Source organism: Gymnodraco acuticeps, unplaced genomic scaffold, assembly GCF_902827175.1.
Source record: "Gymnodraco acuticeps unplaced genomic scaffold, fGymAcu1.1, whole genome shotgun sequence".
NCBI lineage: Eukaryota > Metazoa > Chordata > Actinopteri > Perciformes > Bathydraconidae > Gymnodraco > Gymnodraco acuticeps.
Window position 1 is genome coordinate 1,452,990 of NW_022990172.1, and position 25,536 is coordinate 1,478,525.

General features: G+C 38.2%; 3 protein-coding genes across 5 annotated transcripts; 1 reads left to right on the forward strand and 2 right to left on the reverse strand.

The window, feature by feature from the left end:
• Positions 1 to 943: 943 nt before the first annotated feature.
• Positions 944 to 2,341, reverse strand: kiss2 (kisspeptin 2). Its single transcript, XM_034217647.1, has 2 exons — positions 2,230 to 2,341; positions 944 to 1,273 (listed from the first exon to the last, which is right to left on the reverse strand). The coding sequence occupies exons 1-2, from the start codon at positions 2,339 to 2,341 to the stop codon at positions 1,011 to 1,013; spliced, it is 375 nt and encodes a 124-aa protein (XP_034073538.1). The 3' UTR covers positions 944 to 1,010.
• Positions 1,050 to 15,782, forward strand: gys2 (glycogen synthase 2). Of its 2 annotated transcripts, XM_034217643.1 has the most exons (17): positions 1,050 to 1,278; positions 4,301 to 4,473; positions 6,128 to 6,309; positions 6,969 to 7,160; positions 7,861 to 8,046; positions 9,680 to 9,824; positions 10,061 to 10,178; positions 10,366 to 10,486; positions 10,627 to 10,733; positions 11,821 to 11,880; positions 12,010 to 12,088; positions 12,209 to 12,322; positions 12,796 to 12,922; positions 13,228 to 13,323; positions 13,512 to 13,675; positions 13,968 to 14,048; positions 15,170 to 15,782. In XM_034217643.1, the coding sequence occupies exons 2-17, from the start codon at positions 4,350 to 4,352 to the stop codon at positions 15,377 to 15,379; spliced, it is 2,106 nt and encodes a 701-aa protein (XP_034073534.1). In that variant the 5' UTR covers positions 1,050 to 1,278; positions 4,301 to 4,349; the 3' UTR covers positions 15,380 to 15,782. The 2 variants fall into 2 exon arrangements, with proteins under 2 accessions (XP_034073534.1, XP_034073533.1); XM_034217642.1 differs by lacking the exon at positions 1,050 to 1,278 and having other exon boundaries at positions 4,201 to 4,473.
• A 540-nt stretch (positions 15,783 to 16,322) lies between these two features.
• On the reverse strand, positions 16,323 to 25,172 carry LOC117547131 (vesicle transport protein GOT1B-like). 2 transcript variants are annotated; one of them, XM_034217646.1, is made up of 7 exons: positions 22,648 to 23,146; positions 18,853 to 21,996; positions 18,509 to 18,598; positions 17,821 to 17,878; positions 17,338 to 17,400; positions 17,077 to 17,163; positions 16,323 to 16,499 (listed from the first exon to the last, which is right to left on the reverse strand). In XM_034217646.1, the coding sequence occupies exons 2-7, from the start codon at positions 18,856 to 18,858 to the stop codon at positions 16,435 to 16,437; spliced, it is 369 nt and encodes a 122-aa protein (XP_034073537.1). In that variant the 5' UTR covers positions 18,859 to 21,996; positions 22,648 to 23,146; the 3' UTR covers positions 16,323 to 16,434. The 2 variants fall into 2 exon arrangements, with proteins under 2 accessions (XP_034073537.1, XP_034073536.1); XM_034217645.1 differs by lacking the exons at positions 16,323 to 16,499; positions 17,077 to 17,163; positions 17,338 to 17,400; ... (1 more) ...; positions 18,509 to 18,598; positions 22,648 to 23,146 and adding exons at positions 23,159 to 23,240; positions 23,572 to 23,750; positions 24,164 to 24,255; positions 24,996 to 25,172 and having other exon boundaries at positions 20,396 to 21,996.
• Positions 25,173 to 25,536: the final 364 nt, after the last annotated feature.

The window sequence follows — 25,536 nt, forward strand, 5'->3', positions numbered from 1 at the left end:
TAGGCACAACTGTGCAGAGAATAAATCGATTACAAGAAAACATATGTTGCTTCTATAAAATCACATGGATTAAACAAATAATCGTCAATTGCTTACCGCATATAATGTTTAAAATATTAGGTACATTCCAACAGAAACGCTTATTATAAAATGTATTTATGCTTAGAACAACAGTAATGAATGCATATAGGGATATTATATCAATCAATCCTTTATAGAGTTACTTCCCAGCTTTAGGATCAATCCTTGTTTAAAAGCTTTTCTACATTAATGGAAAAAATATAACTGATCCCAAACATTTAGGTAAATAACATTTTGGGAATCATAAATAGGGAAGATATTAATATACAATTTCAAAATGTACTGATATCGATACAAAATTCTGTGATACTGAGCCAGAAGAAGTTACGCTTTTTTTTGTAATTTAAAATGAAATTAGTTTTGAACAGAATTCTGGATTTAAATATAACACTAGCTTTTTGTTTATCAATAGTAAATATGCTATTGATGGGTGAATTTGACAACATTTTCGACATCGTCCCAAATCACATTTCAATTTCACAGAATAATCTCATACACACGTAATGTAATGTGTCTAACAAATGACATGTAATGTAATGTGTTTATTTAACTATTCAATAGTATTTCAAAACAAGTAATGAATGATGCCTATTGAATCATGCACAACGTAGCTGCTGAACAACGTGTGTTGTCTGTAGTTTAATTAAAAAACTGCAGAAATGTACAAGAGAGCATTATAGAATAGAGCACTTTAATTGTGAAAGTAAGAACATCTTCACCTGATAATACAAGTCCATTAAACCTTTTTATTTAGACAGATTCTTAGAAATAATTTCACAGTTAAGGTAGGTAAAAAAGTTGTATTCACAGAAACACATCTTTTTATCTCAAGAAAAATGCAATTTTCACATACAAGCGGAAAGACTCTTGTCACATGTTGGAATTCCACCAATGGGACACAAGTCCTCAGAGGATAACTCACATCTGTTTCAGGTAGGCACCTCCACTTCTCGCGAGAATAGAAGAAGGGGTGAGAGTTTATTTCTCCTGGCTCTTTTCACAGCTCTCCTGTAGATGTAGCCGTTGTACCGTTTCCCGAAGCGGAGCCCGAACGTGTTGATGTTGAATTTGCTGCGGCGGTCTTTGCACAGGAGCTGCCGCTGGTCCTCGTTCTCTCTGAGGGACATACACGGGGCGCCATCTTCCGTCAGAAAGTCTCCTGCAGACCTCCGGAGGGCCGAGAGGACGGACCCTGAGGGAAGAGCAGTACACATCCGCTCACACTTAAACATGCACTTTACACGTGCTTCTGAAAACCAGGCGAAAAAGCAACTAATGACTAAACTTAACCTAACAAGTTTAACTAGGCTAATTAAGGATATTGAATCTTACTCACTTACACATAAAAGCTCATATTTACATTGGTGCTTGTAGGTTATCTGTCGCCACTTTTTGTTGTTTCTTTCAGACGCTCTAAATAAATGTTTGTTATTTTGAGAAATACAAAAATTCATGCGGAGGAGCCAGCTACCCGCTATTTAAAAAGTGGCGACAGATAACCCACAAGTATACCTTTTTTATAATTGTTCAGGTAGCCTTCAACTATATTTTCTATATTGTCTTAGTTCTCAACATACATTTCTAAATATTCAAATCCAGACTTTAAGCCTGAGATTAAAATAAAAAGTTCTGCATTTAAGAAGGGCCTATTTGTAAAATGACTTGCTTAAAAGTTATATTATCATTATTATTATTAAGTTTAAATGGCTATTTTGTCATGACAACACTATTTACATTCCCAAAGCATATTTACATGTTAATAGTAATTAGGTTACATTAAACTAATAACAATACACTGAAATATAGGGTGTAACAACAACAAAGTAAGCAAAAAACATTGGATATAATATCAAGGTAGAGGTTACGGTAACTATCAATCATTTCCCCTTTTGCAGGAATCATAATCTAAAAGCTCTAAAAAAAGAAAAACCAACGTACATTATTTAAAAATATATTTCCCTTTTTTCCTTGTTGGTAGGTAGAGCTGATTTTAAAGAGGCCTACTTCATTGACTATTGAGTAAGTGTTATTAGATTTAAGATGATTATATGTTGTCTTTGCAAAGTTGACTACTAAAATGGGCTCTACCCGTGAAGGACATTTTAAGTCAAAGCCTTTGTTTTGGTTTAATTTCATTAGGTTTCCCACCTGTTGTGCGTGTCCTCTGTGAAGAGTCAAATCCCGTCAGAGCTGTGTCCACACTTCGTCCCTCCTGAGCCACAATGAGCCCGCACACCACAGCCAGAGCCACAAGTCTCATGTTGGGGCAGAATCTGGGTTCCGAGCAGTTCAGATAAAAAGTGTCAATGCTCACCTACTCATCAGACCTGCTTTATATTTTCTCACGGTGACCTCTTGCACTTAAAGCTCACAGCCAATCACAGTGGCATCCCTGCTGTAAATTGCGGAGCTGCTGCTGAAATGTGTCCCACATCAGCTCTTCTGGGAAATGGTTGTCAGCTCTGTTCGCTTCTGGATCCTTCATCCAGTTCAAAATAATATGTTCCTGCGTGCTGAAAAATGGCAATTTCGTAAACATTTTAAAATTAAATAATTGACGGAACCAAGGCTCAAAAGTCAGGACGCGTAATTGCACAATTCAGGTTCCAGTTTGGATACAGTGATGCATAAAGAGGCAGCAGTATGTTGCACTGAGTTGTTACATTACATTTGATTATATTGAGCTGAGGCTTTTATCCAAAGTGACTTACAATAGTTGGAAACAATTTATTGAAACTGTTTTTTATTCCCTGTGACGTAAGTCTGGAAATCCATGTAGCCTACACCAGTTACCAATTTGTTGTGCATTAAACACATTGGCATTTATGCCATAGACTACAATTATGTTGTTTTTTAAAGATGTTTCAACATACACTATGTGGTTTTTTTACATTTTTAGACATACTATATACTATGTTGTTTTTGTTTATTTGTCGACATACAATACTACGTCGTTTTTCAAGTTTTTCGACTTATTATACTATGTTGTTTATTCTAACAATATATACTATATATACAATGTCGTTATTTTCAAAGTATGCAGTTTCTTTGGATATTTTTGACGTACTATATTATACCGCTCTTTTCGAATTTATTGACATACTGTATACTGTGTGTTGTTTTTTTGACATACTATATAGTATAGTATAAAAAATAGTATGTTGAAAATGTCACAAAAAACAACATAGTGCAAATATGAAAAAAATGATATGGTATTGTATGTCTAAAAAGTAGAAAATATTAGAAAAACGACAAAGACTTAGTATAGTATACATTGTTGCATTACACATATCACAAGCCAGAGGGCTCCATAGGACTGCAGCTGCAAGCAGTAATTCAGCAAAACATGCAACTGGAAAGTCGTCCTCGCTCTACTTAGGTTTCTTGACCATAACTACATTGAAAAGTCAAATATTTATTATCATTTCATATCCCATGTCATTTTATTTTATTTGAAGGGCGTCTTTTTAACAATTGGACAGGGATAATCATCATTTTTTTCCGGTTGTTATTGGCTTATGTACAGTTTTTACATGTACAGCTTTTAATTCAAAAACCTTTATTTATCCAGGTAAAATCCCATTGAGATCAATGATCTCTTTTTCAAGGGAGACCTGCAATGTTGGGTAACAAGTATTATATTGAGTATTACATTTCACTTAGCGTTAATCCAAAGCAATTTAGAATAAGTGCAATTAACCTTGAACTCAGAAAGTCAAGACACCTACAAGTACATTTTCTTTAAATAAGCAATACCGTTATAAGTGCTGGTGCATTGGTCTCAATCGACCTAAATATTCTAAGAATATATATATATTTATATATATAATGCCCAAGGTGCACTTGGAACAAGTGGGTTTTCAGTTTGCAACGGAAGATCTAATGTCCCTTTCAAATAATCTAAGTGAATAAAAAAAATTAACTAAAGAAGTAAAGTAGCAAACATTCTGGTAATGATAATACAATGCAGGATTGGGAACATTCCTACATCTGTTGCTATCTTTCTTTCCTAGTAGAGAGACCTGCTTTCATTCATCAACATTTCTCAATCATTTTTGAGAGTTTGTTTGTGTGTTGAACGTCACCTCCTGCTGGCTGAACCATAGCGTTGGTAGGCGGAGTAGAAGCTCGGTTAGTCCCTCTTGTCTTGTCCTGGAGGATTGTCACAGTTGATCCCAGGACCTCCACCTGCAGGCCTGTTAAAAGCCTTTCTTCACAGACTGCAGCAACATTTTGACGGTGTCTGTCGGACCTCGGGACATTTGAAGATGCCGCTGTCTCGTTCCCTGTCCATGACGTCCCTGAGCGGGGTGCTGCCGGCCTGGGAGGAAGAGGAGCTGCCTGTGGAGGACTTGCTGCTCTTTGAGGTGGCCTGGGAGGTCACCAACAAAGGTCAGATCACGTGAAATGGTGCTTTAATAACTCGAAATAAATGACATGTCTGAATTCATGCATGATTCCAAGTGTAGAAGGCCTTCATCCAAAAAATTGCAATTTATACAGTGAAAATATGGATTTATTTAGACATGCACAACCTTTTAATTTCAAGTATTTAAACAAAGTATTTTGGAATCAAAGCCAATACAGAAAATGTAGTGGAACTTCATTTTAGCACTTTGAGAGTCTGGCAATTGGTAATATGTTGTGTAAATCTGTGCCTCTTTACCCTTTTAAAGAGCAAATAGTGAAATACAATGAGCATTGACAGAGGCTGTTCACTCTAAAAAGTTAAACATTGACCTGCAGATAAGTGCTGAAAGAGGAACCGCTTGGCTAATATGTTGGCCGTTTAAAACTCCTGATGTATACATGTGAGAAAATGAAAGAACAAAACATGAACAAAAAAATACCTTTTACAGTAAATAAACTGGATGAATACATTCCTGGCGTAACAATTTATAAATGATCACATGTAGCTTGACTTGACTTTCTGCCATACTACTGATGCGGGGGTCATGATCTCTGTACTTTGGGTAATGTGGAGGTTTTGCAACATGTGTAACATTCAACTCAGGCTGAAATCTGGTGTGGAAACGGTCCAACAGTAACTTCACATTTAGTTTTTTACCCCATGTGATACTCTTGAATACGGCCAAATACAAACATACTTTACACAAACACCATATCAGATTAATTCAACAATATTAACAATCATCCATGTGTGATGTTTATTCCTCAATATATATCTTAATATTATTCTCGACCAAATACCAGTTCCTTATTTCCTGCAAAACGTTTTTACTTCACTGATGTTTGAAGATGTTTATATCTTGACACCTTTGAGTCTGGAAAAAAATCATTGCCAGATTTGTTTGGCCTATTACAAAATAAATACTTCTTTGTTTGTTTGATAAACTAAACTAAATATCAACCTCAGGATTACTAAAGACCAATTTGAGAATTTCTGTTTGAATAAAAGACTATTTCAACACATCAAAACAAATAATTCCTCTGACTTACAAGAGCCAAAACTAACAGAGAAGTCAACTGCATAAAAGTTCTGAAATTCATTTTTGCCTTGGAACACATGTGCCTCTTCAAGTCTCTTAATAACTACAAATATGGATATTTGGCCCATTTCACTTGCCTTTAATCGGAATAATCAGGGCTTTATGAACATGAAAACATTTGCATTAAATATTTATGATTGATGTAGAATTTAGGTTTTTGAATAAAAGTGCACTTTCTTTATAAATGTGACCGTATCATATTTACCAGCCTATACCTGAACAGTAACACAACATCAGAAACGTGCAAAAACATTTGACGAGTCAGACTATGAACCTGATCTGTTTGACTTCAAAGGGATCAACATGGTAAGTTCACTAAAGCATCATAACCATGAATAACAATATGCACACGTGACTTGAACTGCCATAAAAAAGATGTGGTTGCAAACACATCTTGGAGGCCATAGGAGCTTTGACCTCTATTAGTATGTTGAGGAAAAACAGGGTTCCAAAGATAAACCTGAGTGACCTTCGTCTGTTAATATTTGAAGGTTGAGAAAAAGTTTAAAAAACATGCTTTCTTTTTCAATTTGAAGTTGGAGGAATCTACACAGTGCTCCAGACCAAAGCCAAGATCACGGTGGATGAATGGGGGGAGAACTACTACATGATGGGGCCCTACTACGAACACAACTTCAAGACACAGGTGGAGGCCTGCGAGCCCCCCAACCCCGCCGTCAGGAAGGCCATGGACGCCCTCATCCACAACGGCTGCCAGGTGACTGTGTGTTACACAAATTGAAATGTCTTATGTCTATAGTGGAGACATAAGTAGGAAAGCCGTTAATCGTAGGATTTGTGGCCCAAACTCAAAGTATCCTTGAGCAGGACTGCACTGTGTACCTGTAGCTTCATTTAAAAAATAAATAAATCACTGCTCTGCACCATTTCTATGTTGATTGGCTCGTCAATAAAGACCAGCAACTATATGATTACATACTTGTCAGATATTTAATACAATACAGCTTTATTTATAAAGCACTTTAAAACCTCCAGACCAAAGTGCTGTACAGTCAAATAAACATACACAAAATCACACAGCACAGCTCACACACCGTAAAACAAGTACAAGTTAAAAAACAAAAAAAACAATAGACAATTTAAATGCAATAAAAGGCTTTGAAACTCAAGCCAAATGTTTTGAAGGTTAAGCTTAGTAACAGTTGTAGAGTGTACCTCTTTCTCTGAGCTTCCATTACCGATGTTTAGTTTTAGTTTATTTGTTTATAGTGTCGTGAACAGTCCCCAATCAACTGTCACAAAAAACTGTAAATGGGGCAGCTCTAGCCAACATGGCTAATTTCCAGCTGTTGTCCCCGGCCAGATGATAATAGACACCCTTAAAATCACAATATATCAATGTTGTTGATGCTGCAGGTTCATTTTGGCCGCTGGCTGATCGAGGGCAGCCCCTTTGTGATCCTGTTTGATGTTGGCTCTGCGGCCTGGAACCTGGACCGCTGGAAGGGGGACCTGTGGGAGACCTGCCAGATCGGCCTGCCCTACAACGACCGGGAGGCCAATGACTCCCTCATCCTGGGCTCCCTCGTCGCCTGGTTCTTCAAAGAGGTCAGCAGCTGGTCAGCCTGAGTTCTAAAAGAAAATTAGTTTAGCACTTTTGGGTTCTCTCGTCTTGAGGTCAATTGTTTCTTGAAGGCGTTTTAGGTTAGATGCTTGAAATAAGATATGTCATTGATACAAGCTTATGAGATGTTCTTGTTTTTTTCTACAACATGCATAAATCAGTTAATCCCGCACTCGTAAAACATTTTTTATACAAAACTGTGGTTGCTAACAAGTGGCTAAATGAAATTATTAAACGTCATCACGCAAAACTCGCTTGGTGATGCTGAGTTGAAGTCATGTCACCGTCATGTAGTTTGTATACAGCATTGTTTTAGCTATTTACTAGTGGCAATTGTACTTAAAAAAATGTTAAGAGTGGTGTTAATGTGTGGAGATTATCCCGCGGACCAAAACGTATAAGTATGATAAACGTTTGTTTGCCACAGAGCTTATTTTCTGCAATTATCAAAAATCCAATGGAAAAATCCAAATAGCTTTTAACGAACTAGCCGTGGCGATGCTAACTTCCGGGTTGACCTACAAAAATACGTCTTCACTGCAACACTCTATAACTGAATTCAAATTCCACTTTTTCCTTCCTGCTGCTTTTTGTGCTTACAAAAGTGTGGATTGTGGCAGCTACAGTTAGTTTCACATGAATTTAAACATTGCTATTTCCAACCCAGTTTTTTGTGTTTTCCAGTTAATAGACCAGCTGGGAGACAAGCCCAATGTCATCGGTCATTTCCATGAGTGGCAGGCGGGTGCAGGGCTTATTCTCTCCCGTTGCCGCAAGATTCCCATGGCAACGGTCTTCACCACACACGCCACCCTGCTGGGACGGTATCTCTGTGCTGGGAATGCAGACTTTTATAACAACCTGGGCAAGGTGAGAGGTCAGGAAGGTTGGAGTGGAGTTAATATAGATGCATTCACACACTGCTGAAAACTAGACTGTAACAAATATGAACACAAGCTGGCGATCTGCAGGCGGTGTTTTCAGTCAAATCTTCGTTTTAGGCCTTTTTCAGTTCAGTTTATATTCAGAGCTTACATGGTGCTTATAATTCATATTAGTTAAATTACCACAGACATCAAATCTTGAACCATTTGTGATAGAATTAGTAATGTAAAAAATATTAAAAAAGGTTTAAGTCCTGCCTACTTTTATACTTCCACCTGACTTATCACTGTATAATGACAAACTGAAACCTCAGTAAAGACTCCAATAAACAGTTTATCTGAATAAGCATTCATTTTGCATTTATTGAGACAATTTAAAATGATTTGTATACACTGGAAAAGTGAGTAAAATCAGCATGGAGTAGCCAGTCATTTTAACTTTTACAAATAGTCATCCTCATTGGTTTCAATTGGTTTTCAAGTAATATATTTCACGGATTTTGGAAAAGGTCTAAGAGTCTAGAAATAGATCAATCTCAATCTTGATAACATGACAGGATATCCAGATATGACCTTTGACCAAACCTAAAACGTGTCTCTCTTACTGCACATGTGATTCAACACAAGGCTTTATTAAGGACACACATGCACTCACAGTTCTGTTCAACCATATTCATTTCCACATTCAGGCCAAAAAGTTGTAGCTTTTGAAAGCCACTTAGAGCATCATTAGGCATGTTGAGGTGTGTGTGGGGGGGGGTCAGTGTGAGGTTTGTAATTGGCTCTGCTCTGCGCACATCCTAAAGGTCAGCATGGAGCGAAAGGCCACTCTCTAGCTCAATCGATAGTTTCCAAGATGTTTGTAACCCTTAGCCTGGATAGGAAGTCCAGGAGAACTCAACAACTTCAGTGGATTCATATCAACTAGCATTTTCATCGTTGAAATGTTGAATGTAACGCACTATCATAGGGGAAACAAAGCGTAAAATGGATTCAGAGAGCTTCAAACACATGTTGTACTTGAAAATAAAAAGTGAAATGTTGTTAGTTTAAATTTAAATGGTTTGTTACGTAGAGAAATCCTTGTTTTTCTCGTTTCATGTTCTATTGTCTGTCCTTAGATTGTGAGAGCATTTCACAGTTGAATTAGCTGTGCGATGCTAACCAGATCGCTAATGCTAATCCATCCAAGCAAATAAAACATGAACTCACATTTACAGTATGTCAGGTCTATATAAACCGCTTTAGTCCAACCATATCTTACAGAGAGAGGATTAATTGCATTCAGACCATGGCCAAAGTATGTAGAATGGTGTAAGTTACAGTTTTCCAGAAAGCAGGGAACTTCAATAGCATTTAACGGCAGGTGTCTTTGTTGATATGGGAATGTACACTAATCTACCAACGACTACTAAACTATATCACAAATATTAATATTACACCCATAAGACTGATCCTTCTACAATGAAGACATGCACAAACTATCAACATCAATATTGGAATGGGTGTGTTTTTTCCAACCACCCTATCCTAACACTGTTTAACAGTCCGTTAAAAGGATGTAATTACATTGTAATGTTCTTGCTTTCCGGTATTAAAACTGTCTGTGTGTGTTTTAGTTCAACGTTGACAAGGAGGCGGGTGAGAGGCATATCTACCATCGGTGCTGCCTGGAGAGAGCGGCGGTGCACTGTGCTCACGTCTTCACCACCGTCTCCCAGATCACCGCTGTGGAAGCCAGCCATATGCTGCACAGGAAGCCAGGTGGGGAAGACTTTCACCGTATGCATCTTGATACTTCACAGTGTGTTTTGTTGTGAGGATGGGGGAGTCAGTCAGTTGATCTATTCGTCCAAACAACTCCAGATATCTTCCAAGCTATCAGACAGATTAGGGCAATAGGATCAGATTTTTCAATGATAACTGCTTTTTGGTGGTTGTGTACATGACGATAAATAACTTGAACCTAAAGCTCTACTATTGCTGTGTCGATGGTACAGATGTGGTGACCCCCAATGGCCTGAATGTGAAGAAGTTTTCCGCCATGCATGAGTTTCAGAACCTGCACTCCACCAGCAAGGCCTGCATCCAGGAGTTTATCAGAGGACACTTCTACGGGTGGGTAATTGTAGGTAGTTTTAGATCTCTAGATTGTAAAAGGAAACTCGTGTTTTTCAGTGATTTATAAAGTGTATTTTCTCAGGGCCATTCCCATATAATCTTAAACATTGTACTTCAGGAAACAATGTATTCATGACTGTATAGTTTACCCTAGACCTGATTGTTATTCTTCTCATTCTGGCAGTCACCTGGACTTCAACCTCGACAAAACGCTCTTCTTCTTCATCGCCGGACGCTATGAGTTTACCAACAAGGGAGCTGATATTTTCCTTGAATCACTGTCAAGACTCAACTACCTACTAAGGGTAAGGTCCTTTTTGTATGAATAAAAAGTGTAAAAGCCGACCTTCAAAAGAATTATAACCTTGTTAAATAAATAATATGTGCATATTTTCCATTTCTTTATCCGAAAAAAGAATCACTTCTGTTTCATTTTTTCTCACAGGTCCACAAAAATGATATGACAGTGGTAGTTTTCTTCATCATGCCAGCTAAAACTAACAACTTCAATGTGGAGTCACTGAAGGGACAGGCGGTGCGCAAGCAGCTGTGGTAGGACCTGATTTGTTTTACATAACAGTTCAATACCAGCAAACATGCAGTATAAGCACTTTTTACTGTATGTACATAAAGCCTCTAACACTCAAAATCAACTTATAATTGAGACATCAGCAGATATTGTTCTGATGGAAATTATGAACCATAATTGGATTTGAGTAATTACAGTGACAGAGAAGCTTTCTTCTGCTGTAACCTATACAGTAACAAACATTTAGACCAGGGCCGAAGATCATAAGTGGTGTGAGGTTGATGTAGCACATAAAAGCCTCTTTAGGGAGGAGGTTGACGTTTAAAAACAGTGTGACTGACATTGAAGTTTGTTTTGATTACCTATATTACTCTCTTATGGTACCAACAGTTAACATTGGTTGAATAATGTACGTGAGCATTGCTAAAACATCATATTGAACAACATTAGTTTAGGGAATCCTACTGGTAACCTGACAGGCCTACTGTAAGCCAGTTTACAAACCTCTAGACCTTAAAATAAATCCTCCACTAACAGCATGGTCTCTCAAAATCCAAATTCATTTTGTATTTGTCATTACAGTAGAGGGGTGGTCATTATTGCTCCTTACAAATGTTTTTCTTTGCAGCACCAACCATACTGTACAAGTCGGTCTCAGTTTCCCATTTCATATCATGTACAGCATATGAATTTGGGTTTTGCGAGTCTCGGTTACTAATAAATAAAAACCTACATTAGGGCTGCTCAATTAATCGTATTTTAATCGCAATTACGATTATGGCTTGCAACGATTTACGAAAACAACGTAATCGAAATAAAACGATTATTTTTTTATTATTATTATTAATTTTCTTTTTCTTTTTTTATTAACTTTTTTTTTTATTGGTTTTTCAGTTGAGTTGTTCTTAAAGTTCAGGGTAATCAACTGTTAAAAACATACTATTCACATTTTTTTTTCTCAATAAATGTATGTTTTCAAAGTAAATGGATAATTGTTTTTAATAATCGTGATATCAATTATTGACCTAAATAATCGAGATTATGATTTTTGCCATAATCAAGCAGCCCTAACATACATTACTAAAAAAGGTTTCCATTTCCCTTTCCCAGGGATACAGCTCACACTGTGAAGGAGAAGTTTGGTAACAGGCTGTATGATGCTCTGCTAAAGTAAGTATGACACTGTAGGTGAACCCACAGTCCTATTGATTTTACAATGTGTACATCTACACTGGTCCTCCCTGATGAATGATGAGAATGTGTGTTCCATGTTTGTGCTTTATTGTTTGTTCTGTCCAGAGGGCAGATCCCTGACATGAACTCCATTCTGGATCGAGACGACTTCACCATTATGAAGAGAGCCATCTACGCCACTCAGGTAATGGACCCTATATATTCTTCTATTCAAAATAAAAACAAATACTGGCATCTTTTTGACGAGTCTTGAAAAATGACCAAAACACACCTGTCCACTCTTTTGAACAAAAACTCCATGCAGAGACACACCCTCCCTCCGGTAACCACTCACAACATGATTGACGACGCAACAGATCCCATTCTTTCAAACGTCAGACGCATCGGCCTGTTCAACTCCAGGAACGATCGCGTCAAGGTAGACAGTGGGCTTCCTCTTTGTGTTGTCTTCTGGTGTCAGTCTGTGGGAATTTTCCTAATTGCCTGGTGATAATAAAGTACAATTCTGACATAATTTTGGTCGGAACAAGAAGGGCTTCATGTGAAAAATAATTTCGTAAAAAGAATCTAAGAGGCTAAACGTTTGCAGCCATTCTAGCAGCTTTTAGAGTCTATAGGCCGTTGTTGATTCACAAAATAAAACAAGATTGTCATTGTCAAGGTGTTGTTTGTGGAAAAGGGTTTGTTTTCGTGGAACCACCAATATCTGTACACAAATGTATGCATTACATCTTGTGAAAACTCACTTCTAGAGGCTTTAGAGTAGAAATCAGGGATTAACCAAAGCCACTAGAATCCAAAAATGTGCTGGAAGGTACCAAAACATTGATAAATAATATCCTGGTAGTGACAGAATATGTTTACTTCTCATGTTTCTACACCATCTTCTAGATTATCTTCCACCCTGAGTTCCTGTCCTCCACCAGTCCTCTGCTGCCGATGGACTACGAGGACTTTGTTCGTGGATGCAACCTTGGAGTATTCCCCTCCTACTATGAACCATGGGGTTACACACCTGGTAACCTATCATTTCAATGTGCACATATATCCACACACACAGACGTTCAGAGGCACTGTAGTTACAAATCTCTACATGAGGCAATGAAAGATTAGTCCTTGTGAATTCTGTGGGACCGGTAAGGCATATGAGCTATTGTTAACTGATTTAGACGTAAACATCGTGTATAATCTGCAATCCGCTCCTTCAGCCACGAATCGAGGAGCGTTTTAATGGCTTTTTGATTGGGTGTTTTCTAACTTGATACCAATTCACATTACTACAAATATACCGTACCTTTTGTGAGCTGTGTTGTATTTCCCCAGGTGAGTGTACTGTTATGGGCATTCCCAGTGTGACCACCAACCTGTCAGGTTTCGGCTGCTTCATCGAGGAGCATGTGTCAGACCCTGCTGCCTACGGTGTGGACAAACACACACACACACACACACACACACACACACACACACACACACACACACACACACACACACACACACACACACGTTGTATTATTATTACTGATTCATCTCAAAGCTCCAAGAGCTGTTTCATTTTGAGGGACTTTTAGATTGACACTGGTCTATTCTCCCTCTTCTGTCTCTGTCAGGTGTTTACATCGTGGACCGCCGTTTCCGCTCAGCTGAGGAGTCGTGTAACCAGCTGACCCAGTTCATGTTCAGTTTCTGCCAGCAGTCTCTGCGCCAGCGCATCATCCAGAGGAACCGAACAGAGAGGCTGTCTGACCTGCTGGACTGGAGATACCTGGGACGGGTCAGTTTCCCCTGCATCGGCACTAAATAGATGTTTGACAGCAGTCTTTGAATCCGTTTGTCTGCCTAACATTTTTTTGATGTATTTAAACAGCAGATTAGGTTGTTTGAAATTGAGCTTGATTGGAACGAACACCATTATGTTCTTCAACTGGATGTAAATGTGGAGTTATCTTTAGTGTTAGTACAACGAAAAATATCTTTTAAAAATGTCAAAAGAAAACTTGCCAAGATGTTCGGTCAAACGTTGTACAGTTGTTTGATGTAGATCTCTGCTGACTTGTGCTTTGCAGTTCTACGTACACGCCCGCCATCTGGCACTAAACAGGGCTTTCCCCGACAAGTTCAAGATGGACCCCATGGCCCCTTTGAAGGTAAGGAAATGTGAATTTGTGAATGAGTGACAGAACTAGAGAATGGATACCATCAACGCTTCATCTAAATAATTTCTTTGAATAATTGAAATGTCCATCACATTTTGTATCTGCAGTTCATGCATTAGTTCATGGGATATTGCTGAAAATGCCATATACATGTTAAAAAATGCCTTCTACACTACCCCTATTTTCCTTTTGACAACTAAAAGGTGATCAGATAAGATATACTTTATTGGTCCCAATTAGGGTTGTTTGTTTGGTCACAGCAGCATGTTAAAACAAGGCATTGCACATCATTTGAAAAATAAATATGAAGTGGTAGATCAAATTATGTTTAAAAGTAAATAAAATGTCCACAAAGGGATGCAAAATGGGTGTCATCCTCTTATTTGGGAGGGGTGAAAATCTTTTCATGGCTGTAGGTTATTTGGCGTTTCAAACAGCAGCTACCAATTGATATTATTTCACATTACAATATTCACAATTGTTTATTTGGCTCTATTTATTACACTTGATAAGCAATGAGAATCAGTCTCCTGTACTGCCCAACACACACAGTGGAAACTTTTTGATTTAATTGACAGCCTAACATTTGGATGAATGACAGGACATCATCGTGGAGTGTGATGACGTACATCGCTCGCTGGGCACCGATATTTGATGCAAAATATTAAGTCTTGATACATATTTGAAGTCAAGACAGAAAGGAAAGACATTAAGAAAATGGGAATAGGGGGAAATCAAAGGCAGGACGGTATGAGTTGGGCTTTAATAGGGGAAGAGTGGATAAAGAAGGAAGGGATGTTAGTGAAAATAAAAGACAAGTAAAAGGAGATAAGAAAACGGACAGGTGGCTGGAAAAGGGGAGGAAGAAAGAAAGGAATAGCAGGATTAATGAAAATGAAATTTACTCTCAAAACACATTGCAGCTTTTTACCTTTTTTGAAGTGAATGTTCACTACAATCTACGATGCAACTGACTGTAATGGATGATCTTGCTTGAAGTATTAAAGTTCAAAGTCTCTGTCAGCTGTTTTAGATACAAATGGATATTAAATTGGAAGACAGACAATATTACGGTAGCAGAGTAATGTGAAGTTATACCTTTGTGTCCACAGACAGAAGGTTTCCGTTACCCTCGGCCCTACTCGGTACCCGCCTCTCCCTCTGCCTCCGTCCACTCCACCCCCCACCACAGCGATGTGGAGGATGACGACGATGATGATGACGATGATTATGAGCCCTATGATGAAGATGAAGAGGCCGAGAGGGATCGACTGAACATCAAGGCTCCCTTTGTGCTGGGGGACGTGCAGGAGGGCAAGTAAAAGCAACCTGGAGAGTCAAGAAACTGAGATTGACTATTAGAAGCTGAAGATTATAAACAGGTTTACAGTAAGTCACCCATTGTTTCTGACAGTTGTAAAAATAATAAAAGCGGAAAATGTAGATTAGGGACAAAATATTGAAAGGCCTGAAAGTGTTGTGACATTGGATGCTTGCAATATTGCTGTATTGGAACAACTAGACCTGATCAGATCCATCACATAACCTAGACTACTGTTTTGAAGCTGAGTTTAATTGTGGTGTTCCCCAAGGCTACGGTCTTGGCCCATAAGTGTTTTCAATGTACTTGTTTTATCTCAGTCGAGTTACAAAGAAACAACTAAATGTTGTCTACCATTGATCTGGAAATGAATATAACAAATAAATACATTTTACAAGTTACAACCCTGAGTGGCTGTGTTGATTTTCTAGTAATCTTTTAGCCAAATATAAGTGAAAAAGTAATATTTGAGTATGTATGCTACATTGCTGAGATGCTGGTTAATCAACAAAGTCCAGCAGTGAAGTTGGCTGATTAGATCTGCTGGGTTCATATACTGTATTACCATAACATTTATTGTATCTGTATAGCCAAGCTATTTATAAATGTAACGTTTGTTTTTTCTACTTTCTTAGCATTATGTTCACCTATTGTTTTCCGAGACGTTGCACAACAATTGTGTTTTTAGAATGAAGTTTGACCTGCAAAATTACGCTTAAAAGATTAGATGCTTAAAAAATAGCAACTCTCTCTTTGGTAACATCCTTCATTTACAATATCATCAAACCTTGATTTATCTGTAAACTTGATATGTCATCATAAATACTGTATTTGTATGACCTTTAGGACATTTTGGGTGTCATAATGGTTTTGAAACATACCTTGAATATTCTATCTTGGAAGTTTAAAACACTTTGACAATATCAGACCAATAGTGCTATGGATTCAAACTCCTTTTATTAAAACATCACATTTCAAACATTGTCAGATAATTTATAGATACAAAACAACTGGAATTTTACACAGGACTGAAGAAATTAAATGTATGAAAGACGATCAAAAGTATTCTCTCTTCCACACCGGCAGCTCCTGGAAATACACCTCATTTGGATTCTCCTTAGCTGGAGGATAAAAAGAGAAAATTAACATTAAATTGTGGAATAACAATATATATGTTTTTTGTGTATTAGACAGAGCAAGAATATAAAATCTTTAATCTAAAACCTTTCAAAGTCCTTGTCGACTTCATTTAGACAATCATGCTGTTCATTGTATCTTTAACCCAGTTTTCTTGAATTTAACCAATAAAACCCTTGAAAGTTTTGGAAGATCCTTGAAATGGATGCATGTGTGAGAGTTTTGGAAGATCCTTGAAATGGATGCATGTGTGAGTGTAACCTGTTAAAAACGGTATCTAAAAGCTTTTTCAACTGGTAATTTAAGAAGATCAGAATCAATGTTGCCTTTTTCTCGCAAAAAGAAAAAATGATATGCACTACTAACTAACTAAAGCTTCAAGTTATATAAGTAGGATATAGAGTTTTAATCATAACGGGCTAATGGCTAGATCAATATTTACATTTATTGACTTTATTTATTCATTCTTCCTCTTCTGTAACCAAACCTTATTCCCTTCATGTGCGACCTGCAGAAATTGATCCAGCTGCTGTGTGTTGGATGAACAGATTTAGCTCTCACCTCCCTCTCTGGTCTGCTGCAGGAAGTTGAGCAGGACGGTGGCGGCCTGGTCCACGCTCAGATTCTCTGTGTTCTGACTGCGGGTCTCTGATGGGGAGAAAAAACACCAAACAAAGATTATCTACCTGCTTAATGGGCCAAAGGGGGATTCCACTTTTAAGACCATTTTCTCTTGGGGAAACTTTCTTATATTTCCCATAAAATAAAGGAAAAGCATGTTCTAATAAAATCTACAATTTTGCTTAAAAACATTCGTCCTACCTAAGTGTAATGTGTCATAGACATCTCCTTCTTTACGATCCTCTGAGATGAATCTTCGTCCCTCTGGTAATACAAAAATAGATTAAAAGGTATCCAACGCTCGGGAATGTAACGTAGAAACAGGTACGCAACTTATCTAAAGCTAGAGCAAGACAATTGTCAAATAAATACACAAGATACACAAGATTCAGAAGATGAATAAATATACATGTTTTGCAGTATAACTGATTAAATGGAATTGTTTTTTCACAATGATCGCTCTTTTTATTTCATCACAAAGTCAAATAGACTGACTGCCTTGTTTTTCATGTTTAATGGATACATAGAAATACTGGCAATTATTAAATAAAACAGAATTAAACAAAAATCCTTTCAAAATATAATTCCTTGATTGGTTAGTTGAATTACATTCTCGTATTTATTTTCTAACATTGAACACTTTGGGTCTCCATACGGACAGAGGATCAGTAGGTGAATACATACGAGTGCCCTTAAGGTACAGCATAGCCTGCGGGGTCCAGTTTCTCCGTTGGAAAGAGCCCTTTAATGAAGAAACACATCTTAAAGCTGAATTCATTTGATGCTTCTGTTTATACCCAGGGTTTCGGAGGGTTACTTTAAAAATGGAATCAGTAACCTAATCGGAGTATCAAAATAGAAAAGTAATGTATCCTGATTACTTTCCGTTACTTTTGGATAACCTCAATATCAAATGCAATGCAAATAAAAGCAAGAGGGAAAGAAAATAACAATGACATGTTTTTTACTTAAGTGATTGGAACAATGTAACTTCAAAAAAGCTAAATCTAAATGTAGTAACAGTAATAGTTTACAAATGGTGTTTAAGCTTTATACATTAATTAAAAGCAAACTGTATTTTTGTTTAGTAAATTAGGTGTCTACCTACTGCATTAAAAAAGAAAATGTATTTAACACGTAGCCTAAATATAAACTATAAAGAACATTAATTCAGTACGTCTACCTATAATTGTTGTGGCGAGAAGTTGGGGTAACTGTAATCCATTAAGGATTACCATTTTTCATGTAATCAGTTACTCCCCAAGCCTGTGTATAACCCCAACCCTTCTGTTAGATAACACTATTTTAGTTGCATTTTACCATTGAGTGAAATCCTTACTGTCAAAAGTTGTATGCATATGATGAGGTTTACCTTTGGTGCGCCCCACGACTGTGAGATAAACGACGCCAGCAGTATAAGGGTGAGCAGGCCAACATATGTCAAAGTGATGGTCCTCAAACCCTGTGGAAAATAAAGAAAATGGTGTTAATTCATAATTTGTAACCAAGCAAAATCTCTCAGATACTATTGTTAAAAAAGACTTCCCAGCTGTCGAATGATCCTTAAAATCCCGGAATTTCATGGGCTTCTCAGTATTGCCAGTATTAATAAATCAATTAAAGTTTTCGAATTCCGTAATGCAATCTAGGAGTACACTCCATTGCACATCATTTTACCACCAAATTAAAACAAAGCCTTTCATGCATTGTACTTGCCTTCATGGTATCAGAGGTGTTTGCAGCCTTGTGTCCAGCAGAGAGGAGGAGGCAGTCAAAGGTTCAGGATACTTGCTGGCTGGGACCCCTCTCCCAGTATTTATACCCTCCCTGCTCCACGCTCCTTCACGATGCCTGCAGCCATAGGTCAGGCCAATTTGTTGAAACGGGGGCGGTGAGGAGAGTGAATGAATGCAGCCATCCATCGATTCAGCTCCTTCCATTGAGAGCCTTGTAAATACCTCTGCATTAAAACACCTGCCAGAAACACGTCATCTCCCCCGTGTCAAAATTACACACGTTGGAGCTGCATGCTGTTATTGACAAATGTGAATTAGTCCTGGGTGATGAAGGCACAGTCAATATAACAATGAGTAATCACTAATATGTCCCCCCTCTGTGTTTGTATTGATATGTTTGCACCTTACTCACTGGAGCACAAAGAGGAGAGCGTTGGATTTATGAATCAAAAGGCCACACTTACCATTACCAATGCAATTATCCGAGGCTGTGAGCGAAACAGGGAAGTGAATGTTCCTGTCAATGATGTCAAACGGTCAACAATATACGATTACGTTCCAGGGAAGCCCCATGGTACTGAGAAGAAAGAGGGTTATATGTTATTAGAAACACTGAGGTATTGAGTCCAAATCCCCCTACCGCTGCTCCCCCAGAGAAAAATGCACTTAACATGTTGGCTATATTGCTGATTAGATTCCTTTGAAGACATTTAAATACCGAGGTGGGTAACTAGGTTTCTTTATCTCCATGTTTGAAACTGATTTTTGATTGTTATTGTTGAATTGGTGTAAAATATTTGCAGATTATGTAGGCTATAATCCAGATTCAGTTAAACAAATTAACGCTATAAAAAGGGTTTTAAAGAGAGCTACCAAAATATAGTTTATAATTTTTTTTAATGTGAACATGAAAAGATCGATCTAAGAGGATGTCAAACATCTTTTAGGTGTCACAAATATTAATAACGTAAGCGCCAAGCATGACCGCGGCAACACGCGCATCAACATTTCATGATCCAGGTGCAATCAGTAAACATGGAAACCTGCAGGAGACAGAAAAACTCCAGGGACGATGCCCCGATGTCGAGTTGGTAACATGCATTTTTGGGATGTGTTTGCATGCAGATGGAGATGAATGGATGCAGATAGAGAGGGAGAGGAGGAGGCCTGAGCCAGCCCTAGTTATAAGCTTTGTTAATGGGAATGGTCTTAAGCCTACTACTAAGTGTAGAGAGGGTGACAAAGAAACCTGTTTTCTGGAAGAGTGTCGTTGTGGTGGGGGAATAGGGTACTATGAGCTCTTTTTAAATAAGATGGTGTCTGACCATTGAGAGCTTTTTTTAGTTGAGTTTCAATTATATTCTGCATTTTCCAGGGAGCCATTGCAGAGCAGCTTACATGGGAGAAATATATTGTTTGAAATATGCAAAAAATACATGTGGGTATGTGAATGTTGAAAAACCTGATTCATAGTGTGTAGATATAGTCACTAAACAGACAGGAATAAACAACCAGAAACCAGATTGATGGCAGATAGAAAGCTTACTTCCATAGTATATTTACAACAAAAGTGCCATACATACATCGTCATTTCACTAACTTCAATTTGAATGCTCCCAACAGAAAAACCCAGTTAAATAGTCCATGTATTCAGCTCCTGGGTTGTGGTGGCTGATGTCTGCAATACTGAAGAATTTGTTTTTAAAAACAAAAGAAGCAAATGAATGTGGATAGCTAGGACTCTACCCCCAAAGGGGTTCTCTAAGACCTGATAACATTTAGATATAAAAGGTCTGTAGGTTCACAAGCACGTAAAGGTGCCTCAGAGTGGGTGTTCCCAGGTTGTAAAAGAGTTTGATTATATACATTCAGTGATGAGTTTAATGTGTGAATTCTTAAAGAGATCTACCAGGATCATACCAGTTTTTAAGTGATAATCCATTATGGGATACATTTGGTTTTGGTTTTACCAAGACCCAAGTTGAAATTGACCTGAAACATTTAGTCTGCAAACATTTTAAAAAGATAAAGTTTGACAGAATTTGACTTTCATACAACCCTGCTCTTCTGGGATGAAAACTACTCTTTAAACATCAATGGTGTGCAGTAATGAGACAGGAGAGGTTGGTACAAAAATGTTTCTTAAATAAAACATGATTCTTAAATAAACTGAACTCTGAGTATTATCCTGTTAATGACTAAGCAACCTTGCTTGCTACTGACAGTTAGCAAAGCGGCTAGCTAAGATAGCTTTTGTGACAGAATGTACCTGGCTAGCTATTGGGTTAGCCGTTAGCTAAACAGCTACAGTAGTTTGCTAGCTAGCCTCATGAGTATTCACTACATCACAAAGCTTCTAGCACCAACTGGATGAAATTCACCTTCCATGTGTCATCTCAAATTGGGTGTTGCCTCTTTCTGTTGAGACCAGACTTTAATAATACGATTCTAAAATATTCTAGTATGATGCCAAAGCACCTCACTAGAGATTAAGTAAAGCACTGATCATTAGATGAAAAATCATTTATGCTGAAGTACTCATGAGCCAACTGTAATCAGAAATGACATGTAACAAAAGGAAAATATAACAAAAGCCACACTTGGTATTTAAACAGCTGCGAAAAGAAAAAATAGACAGAAAATCTGCAAGAAGCAGGACTTTTGTCCAAATAATTCAAAGCACAGGCACAGAAATGTTGCAACATGGCGAGCTGCATGTCCAATTCTCGTCCTTGTGGAACATCAGTATGCTTGACAGTTTTTTTCCACAGTGTAAGAGAGTCATGTAGACAGAGTCGATGGTGCTTTGAAGGAGTCTTCCATCTTCGTGCCAGATGCACTCAACAGTGAAAGGATCGATAGCTTTTGGAATATTTATTGTAGTGACCTTAGTAACTCCACCCTTTAGTAACAGACTGGTGATGCGACGCTCTGATGAACCTTTGATTGGTAGCACTGACAAGGGAAATTGCAGACAGAAAGTCTTTGGCTGCTGCGGCGGCGGGGGGGGGGGGGGGGGGAGATTGTGATGCTTTATAAAACCTACTGTTCTCAAATAGCCTTCTCTGGGTACAAAGAGTCTCTGTTATACCATGGTGTTGCTTTCTCCCGCCTTGTCCACATACTGAAAGGAAAGAGAGAAATAGTCGTAAGCATCATCTTGTTGCTTTTCAGTTTCTCTAGTTTAAAAAAAACAAACATGATTTGGCACAGAGACCTGTGAGCGCTCAAAGAAATACAAAATGTTAGTGAGACACCACTATCCTTATCATTTAGCATTTTATAATGGAAGGCATGCAGGACTAAAGGGACACACAACAGGTAAACAGGACAAACAATACATCCCTGCCATTTTTGGTTCTATTGTTATTACCAATTGGGATTATTCACACAGATTGACCCGTATGACTGTCAATTTTAATATCACGGTGTACTGTTACAACCCTTTTGCCAGCTATAGTAGATCAACAACTGGACCTGTTAACAGTCACTATGCAATCAACCTTCCAACACAACCTATTTTGCTGGACAACATTTGCTTCCACTGGAAATGTAATGAATGTATCATTAAAGGGGACAACTTGGACTTCAGTGAAACTTGTTTTACCTATCATGTGTGCCTTTAGAGCCAAATATGATTTTAAAATATTGTTAAACAATGACTATCAGCTCCCTAAGCAAGAGCAAAAGCTTTCCCTTCTATCACGTTTTGAATGAATATAGTCAAATGTTAATAAAATGTAAGCATGCAAGGGAAATATCGGCAGTGACTGACCACAGCTGCTGATTGTCCTCAGAGCCTTACGAAGGCTTTAATAAAAACACACAGACAGAGACACCTCAAAACAAATATTCCCACACAATAGCACAGTCGCAGAATATCCATCAGCCACAAGCAGGCTAAACCTGGGAGTTTTAGAGTTAAAAGTGGCAGTCGTTGCGGACCTCATGCATTTGAACCTCTAGAGTTAATGCCATGACAACCCTGACATCACAGCATTTACAAAACACCCCTTATCAGAAATAGCAATTCAGAAATAGACATTCCGGAAACGTTTCCTCCGATTTTAAGTCCTCCTTCAAGTGGATAACCAATCCAGACCAACTCACAGTACCTTTTCATTAAACCAGCTGTAGGAGCTAAGATATCATTGGATCGGGGGGGCATTTTTTTTATTCTTTAGAAGACGCATTGTTTGAACAGGGGAAATAATAAACAGGAAAAGCCATGCTACGTGTAAACAGGGCAGAGCTGCAGGGGGGCAGCAGTGCCGGGTGATACGTACTGCGCTGATGAAGGGAAGGTTCAGGATGGAGCCGAGGACTGGTATTCTTCTGATGAAGCCCACTATAACTGGGAAGAAACCCCTGGATGTGAGGAGAGTTAAAGAGAGAGAACCAATGAGGGGAAGAGATAAAAGCAAAGAAAGAGAAGTTAGTACGCATCCTAATAAAGATAACTGCATGAAACAGAAATGCAACACAATTAAATTAACAACATCCATACAAGCAGGAATATAAATGATTTGATTTTAACATTAAAATGCCTGTGTAGTATGTGTTTATACTGTTGATAGTTAATGAAAGGAGGTACACGTCAAACAAGTCTTAAAGCATGCTAGTATTGTCAGTGTGCTGTTCCTGTTCTCAGCTTGTTCCCCCTTTGTTCCCTCTTTGTTCCCTCTTTGTTCCCTCCTACCTAAACAAGAGGAAAAAGCCGTAGATCTCCAGCACCACTCCGATGATGGGCCAGCCGATCAGAACCACCAGCACACCACCCAGGAAGAAGCTGGTGGCCTTCATTTTATGTTTCTGGAAGAAGAAACGGAAGGTCCTCTCCAGCCCGATGACAAAGGAAAGTCCAGCGACAAACAGGATCTACGGAGAACAAGGGGGAAGAGAGTGGTCTCTTATTGGTCCTTACAGCTGTGCCTTGGAGACTTTTGACTACACAGAGAGTCTGCATTACAAGTGTGTGGTGTGGAGGACATCTTGGTCTAGGATGGAATCGAGGATCTAAGAAAGATATGCTAAGGGATGCATTATAGGAATGTATGATTCAGTTATTTTGGAGCTTAGAATTAGGATATTTGCCGTTTCAAATTTGACCGTTCTTTTTGAAAAGTGAGACCGGCAAAGCTGGAGGAGAGGAAACTTCATTTGATCAGTGCAGCAAAACGTAACGAACGTGTCAGTTTGAGGGCTCAGCTGGTGGATTTAATGCAAAAGAAATGAGGTGAAACCTGTTTCTAGAACATGTGATATCAGTCCAATGAGATGAATACACTCACGTTTCCAATAGCCAGGAGTGCTTTGTCAAAAAACAGGATCATCCCGAAGAAGAGGAAAAAAACGCCGAAGCCTGTTAATCCCATTCCAATCTCTGCAACACAAATACACACAACAGGAAGGTTACACTCTGCTGTCAGATATTGTTACATAAGCATAGATTTGGAATATGAAGCTGAAATATGACCATTATTTGACACCATGGCCATCTGCATGTAATGGACTGTTTACCTTTAGCTAACTTGCAGATTTGTATTGTTGTTTTGAATTATATTCAACACTTAAATCAGACTTTAGTTACACCTGGAGTAAATTCACAAGCTAACCTGCAGAATACAAAGTCATTCAAGCTAGCTGCATCAATCATTATGATCAAACATATCATATATATTATTCTGAAATGGGCCAATCTGCGAAATGGGTCATTTTACTTTTGGTACATTTGTACTTTTGCTTGAGTAACATTTTGATTGCAGGACTTTAACTTGTAACAGAGTATTACTAAACTCTGGTACTTCTACTTTTACTTAAGTAAAAGATCTGAGTACTTCCTCCACCTCTGGTCATTTCACTGGAGCTGGACCTCCATTGTTCACTTTCCTTTCAAGCTAGTCAAACTTAGAGATACGGAAATACAATATGAACGTGTGCTACTTTTAATCAACAGCTTGTTATAGTAGTAGGAGTTAGCATTTAGCTTTTTGGGCCATGGGTAATGGAATGCCATGGGCAAAGTGTAAGCTTACTTTCCTTTCACTGAATGCTAATTGCTAGTTAACTCACAGCTCAGCTGCAGCTTAAATTCATAGATGCTCAAATATCAAAAAGTCTTACTCTGGGAGTCCGTTAGCGAAATCATCTTGACGGTGAATAAACAGGTTAATATACACTATAAATAGATAATATTTAAAGTAACATTCAAGTACTCTTCTGAGAACAATTTAGATGACAGCTGCCACTGCAGCAACAGCCACGTCTTCCGGAAACACACCCTCTCGCGATGTCATCTTCCGGAAGAGCGCCGTGTCGCATTCAACGACACTCGCTGTTCATATTGTTGCATAGTGTGCGAAGCCACTGAAAGTAAAAGTAGCCCTACGATTAGTGTTTGCTACAGTGTGAATGAACTATTTAATACAGTTTATGGACCTGACCACCTACTGCATGTAACACTCATGATATCGCTGAAAGGAATATGAAAAACACTCAAACAACCACTTTGCAACTATATCTATCTACTCTATATCATGATTTGCAATAGTGTGTGCATATATGATAACTCTAATATTCTAGTAAAACACACATATTGGGTTGCATATTAATAGATACTAACAAAAAAGAAGAAATATCTAAACTCTCGAAAGGTAATGTCATT